The 4915-nt window shown below is 50.2% G+C and overlaps 1 protein-coding gene across 1 annotated transcript in view; it reads right to left on the reverse strand.

Moving 5' to 3' along the window:
* The window catches only part of LOC106821051, a gene marked incomplete at its 5' end in the record, with an annotated part of 68136 nt that overhangs the window by 63093 nt on the left and 128 nt on the right, over nt 1-4915 (reverse strand). The window contains 2 exons of the mRNA XM_014825692.1: nt 4337-4387; nt 4582-4622. Of these exons, the coding sequence (XP_014681178.1) occupies nt 4337-4387; nt 4582-4622 (92 nt within the window). The remainder of the gene's footprint in view (nt 1-4336; nt 4388-4581; nt 4623-4915) is intronic.

Consider the following 4915-nt stretch of genomic DNA (forward strand, 5'->3'; position numbering starts at 1 on the left):
GAGAGAGAGAGAGACCGACAACCAGAGAGAGAGAGAGAGAGAGATAGATAGAGAGAGAGAGAGAGACCGACTGACAGAGAGACGCACACACACACATACAGACAGACAGACACACACACACACACACACACACACACACACACACACACACACACACACACAGAGACAGGCAGAGGGCCAGATCTAGAGAAGAAGCTGTGCGTGTGGCACACAAGAGTAGGAGGCTGAGCAATCGTCGCCGTCAGTTGTCGCTCGTGCTCCGTCAGCGAGCGAATGATCGCGAATGTCTTCTTTGCCTCTGCGAGTTCTGACGCGGCCGCTGTCACTGCACCTGCCTGCCGCAGTGTTACTAGTGGGAGACAACACGTCGAGCTCTGACGTCCCGAGAATCTCACGCGTTTATAGACAGAAGAGCTGCACCCGGCAGTTAGATGCGATATTATATGACTACTAGGCACTTAAAAAAAAAAAAAACCCTAACCCTAACCTAACCTAAACCCTAACCCTAACCCTAAAAAAAAAAAAATTAAATTAAATTAATGTGCCTAGTAGTCATATAATATCGCATCTAACTGCCGAGTGCGAAGAGCTAGCTAGTGCCTCACACATGTGCCCGCATGCGCGTTTGGGGCCAGAGCCACAGGCACTTGGGACAGAGTCAGTAAAAACTGAAAATAATATGAACGCACATTCACAAATACTACCTCTCAATTACACTTCCATTGTTGTGTCACTGTATATCAACTTGCTTTCACAAAATCCAATGCAGAACTTATACTTCTATATACATCACTACAATTATGGCGACACAGCTGCGCAGACTAGCAGCGGCGAGTGCGGGAGCGGCTAGTTCTGCATTAGGTTTTGTGAAACCAAGTTGATATACAGTGACACAACAATGGAAGTGTAATTGAGAGGTAGTATTTGTGAATGTGCGTTCATATTATTTTCAGTTTTTACTCACTCTGTCCTAAGTGCCTGTGACCGGAGCTGCTTCGGTGTGCGTGAACCAGATCTGTCTGTCTGTGTCTCTCTGTCGCGGGAGGTGTGTGTGTGTGTGTATGTGTGTGCGTGCGTGCGTGCGTGCGTGCGTGCGTTGGTGCGTGCGTGCGTGCGTGCGTGTGTGTTTATGTGTGTGCGTGCGTGCGTGCGAGCGTGCGTGCGTGCGTTGGTGCGTGCGTGCGTGCGTGCGTGTGTGTTTATGTGTGTGTGCGTGCGTGCGTGCGAGCGTGCGTGCGTGCGTTGGTGCGTGCGTGCGTGCGTGTGTGTGTATGTGTGTGTGTGTGTCCGTGTGCGTGCGTCCGTGTGTGTGTGCGTCCCTGTGGGTGTGCGTGCGTCCCTGTGTGTGTGTGTGCGCGCGTTCCTACGCGCGCGCGCGTGTGTGTGTGTCTGTGCGTGTGTGCACGTTTAGGTGCCTGTGCGTCCGTGCGTCTGTGTGTGTGTGCGTGCGTGTGCCTGTGTGTATGTGTGTGCATGCGTGCGTGCGTGCGTGCGTGCGTGGGTGCATTTATATTTCATCATAAAGCAGGAATAGGTTTTTGCAACGGTAATGTTGCGAATGCAAACTGGTAAAAAATGCAAACAGTAAATCTACGTGCATCCGTTTTCAGCGTCGCGCGCATCGGGAGCGATTATCATAAAAATTATTTATTCATTACCTTTCATGAATTATTTTATAACTGCATCAGCTAGCACATTGCGACTGACGCTTTACGAGTGGGATATGCGAATGCGCAGAGAGAGATAGAGAGAGACATACACAGACAGACGGACGGACGGACGGACGGACGGACGGACGGTCGGACGGACGGACGGACGGACGGACGGACGAACGGACGAACGGACGGACGGACGGACAGACGGACGGACGGACAGGCGGACGGATGGACAGACAGAAGGACGGACGGACAGGCAGGCAGGCAGTCCGGGGAACAAGAGGGAGAGAGCGAGAGATCGTGTCAGTTTCAGTAGTACGGGGTTGCGGGGGCAGGGTTGCGGTGCCACTGATCGTGGTTCAGGGCGCCACGTGCAGCCACGTGTAGCAGCAGGCCAACTCATCAATGTACGGCCCCTTGCTGAGCATTTACGACGTGAAAGACACTCGTAACACGCGCTACGATCACACCTTTCTTTTTAATTCCGCGAACCGGACTCGATACTCGAGTTAATGAATTCTTGGTGCGCGCGGGGGAGCAAATCACGATGTTTCCTCGCGCGTGGCGGCGCCGTAACGCGCCTGTGTAGTTAGTACGGGTGTGTGCTGAAGCGTTGTTTGCTCTACTATATAGAGTGTGTGTATTTCGCGAGTATGTGTGCTCTGCGATTTTGCGCGTGTGCGTGTGTGTGTGTGTGCGTGCGTGCGTGTGCGTGCGTGTGAGTGCGTGCGTGCGTTCGTGAGCGTGTGCGTGCGTGCGTTCGTGAGCGTGTGCGTGCGCGCGTGTGTGTGTATGCGTGCGTGCGTGCGTGCATGTGTGTGTTTCTTACACGGCCCGCGGTGATCAACAGCCGCGGGGAGGATTCATTCGCCGTCGTTCCAGCGATGCAGCTCCGATCCGATTACGCGCGCGCGGCCGTTGCAATCTACACGAGTGTAAAACGCGAAAACATTATTCCCGACCAAGGTTAATCATTTCGGCTGCGTGAAAACCCCGACCGCATGATTCGCCGCGAGCCGGGAGTAAATTCGTGCGGTAATGCTCGGCGACGGATCGTTCGTTCTATCGTTAGCACGGTGTCGGGTGGACGCCCAAGGTGCAATAAAAACCCGACGATTATGTAGAAGCTATCGCGTTGCGCGAGCGCGCGCGCGAATGGACTTCATTTTATTATATCCTATATACGCGGTTCGTACGATTATGTTCCTATCGTATTGCTCTTTGTTAGCGTTGTTGTGTTGTGGCTTATATTGTCTGAGTTCTGTTGAGTTAATATGCGTTATGTGCTCTCTTGTGCGTTGCTCCTGTACTGGTAAAAACCCGCGGCGGGAATACGAATATATGTTATTTGGTAATATATATACCAGGAGTAGATAATAGGGAATTATCTATTATCCCTATTATCAAGAGCTAATAATACCTCTTAGGTATTATTAGCTCTTGCTATTATCCCTAATATCTACTCCTGATATATACGTATACGCGGTGTCGGTCATCGCTATTGAATGGTGCTTCGATCCGCTTCCCGTGTATCGATCCCGATATTGTGATTGTCGCCGCCATTTCGGGAAGCTCATTCGCGGACCCGGGCGCGGGGAAGCTGAGGTTCATTATCACCGACGATGCTCAGGTTAACCAGCTAATTCGAACTAAGTGGCTTACCATATGGGGATCATTAACTTGATCACCGCTAGGGGACGCAGGCGCACGCCTGATGACGCGTCGTTTCGGAAAGCTCCGCGGTTTTGGCCACTTTGCGCTGATCATGACACGAGCGGCTTTTGAAGTGAGGCTCGCAGCGTTGGTCCCCGCCTACGCATGTACGTCTCGTAGATTTACGTCAGATTTCAAACCAACATGTTGTGTTGCAACTATGACAAATACTATGACACTATTTGTCTTATAGGAAGGTTCTTCCTATGACAAATATTGTTGTATGCGTTGTGCGCATCATAGGAGTTTAGGAGCGCTATTATGAACGCAAGCAGTGAATTTCAGCTGTAAAGCGGAACGAAGTTGGCCAATATCTGTCATAGGACGAATCTTCCTATGACAAATTGTGTCATAGGAGAGCGTATATGCGTATGTCGTATTTGTCATGCAAACAGAACAGGCTGCTCAGGCGGGTGTCTCTTTGGTATTCGTAGTCCTGACGGCTGAGAGAGCGTCGACGGGGCATGTAGTGGCCCGAGGAAGCGCGGAGGGATTTGAACTTTGCGTGCGCTCGCACTCGGTGATGCATGTAGTGGTGGCTTCAATGTAGAATCGGGATCTCGTTGAGGTTTAGTTAGGATGGGTAGTTAACCAGTCAAGTGAAACAGAATAGATTAGATTAGTGTCGTGGTAGGGGGAGGAGTAGGAGTAGGAACTGGAATAGGAGGAAGAGGGGGAGGAGGAGGAGGAGGGACGAGTAGAAACCGGGTAGAAAGAAGAGAAGAAAGGGAGGGAAAGGAGAAGGAGTAGGATAAAGTACATAGTATTTTTATAAATTGACTAAGTGCTAATTAAAACGCTTTCATCTGCAGATGCTATCATGAGCTAATAATACCTATACCTGTACCTATACCTATACCTATAGCTATACCTATACCTATACTTATACCTATACCTATACCTATACCTATACCTATACCTATACCTATACCTATACTTATACCTATACCTATACCTATACCTATACCTATACCTATACCTATACCTATACCTATACCTATACCTATACCTATACCTATACCTATACCTAGGTGTTATTAGCTTTTGATAACGGCCACTTGGGTGAAATTTCGAAAGTGTCCTTTATTGACAGGTGTCCGTTCTATAGCGGTATTCGCTCACACGAGGCTGACAATATACAGGCAGCGTCTATAGTATCTATGGTTGTGGGTTGTCGTGATGGCGATAAATGTTTTATGCCGGACACACGGACTCGTGAGCAGCGAGGATGCCTGCTGCTGGGTGAAGCCATCACTGGCAATGCCGGAAGTGTATCGCTAATGACGACGCCGCAATGACGAAATGACGAAATTTCGGAAAAATGAACGAAATGACGGAATGACGACGCCGCAAAATAATGTCGGCTGTTAAACGCACCGTTGGGAGGGCGCCGGCGGCATGCTACTACTGCTGCTTGTGCTGCTACTACTGCTGCTTGTGCTGCTACTGCTGCTACTACTGCTGCTTGTGCTGCTGCTGCTGCTACTACTGCTGCTTGTGCTGCTGCTGCTGCTACTACTGCTGCTTGTGCTGCTGCTGCTTGTGCT

Source organism: Priapulus caudatus, unplaced genomic scaffold (genome assembly GCF_000485595.1).
Source record: "Priapulus caudatus unplaced genomic scaffold, Priapulus_caudatus-5.0.1 Scaffold57, whole genome shotgun sequence".
Lineage (NCBI taxonomy): Eukaryota > Metazoa > Priapulida > Priapulimorpha > Priapulimorphida > Priapulidae > Priapulus > Priapulus caudatus.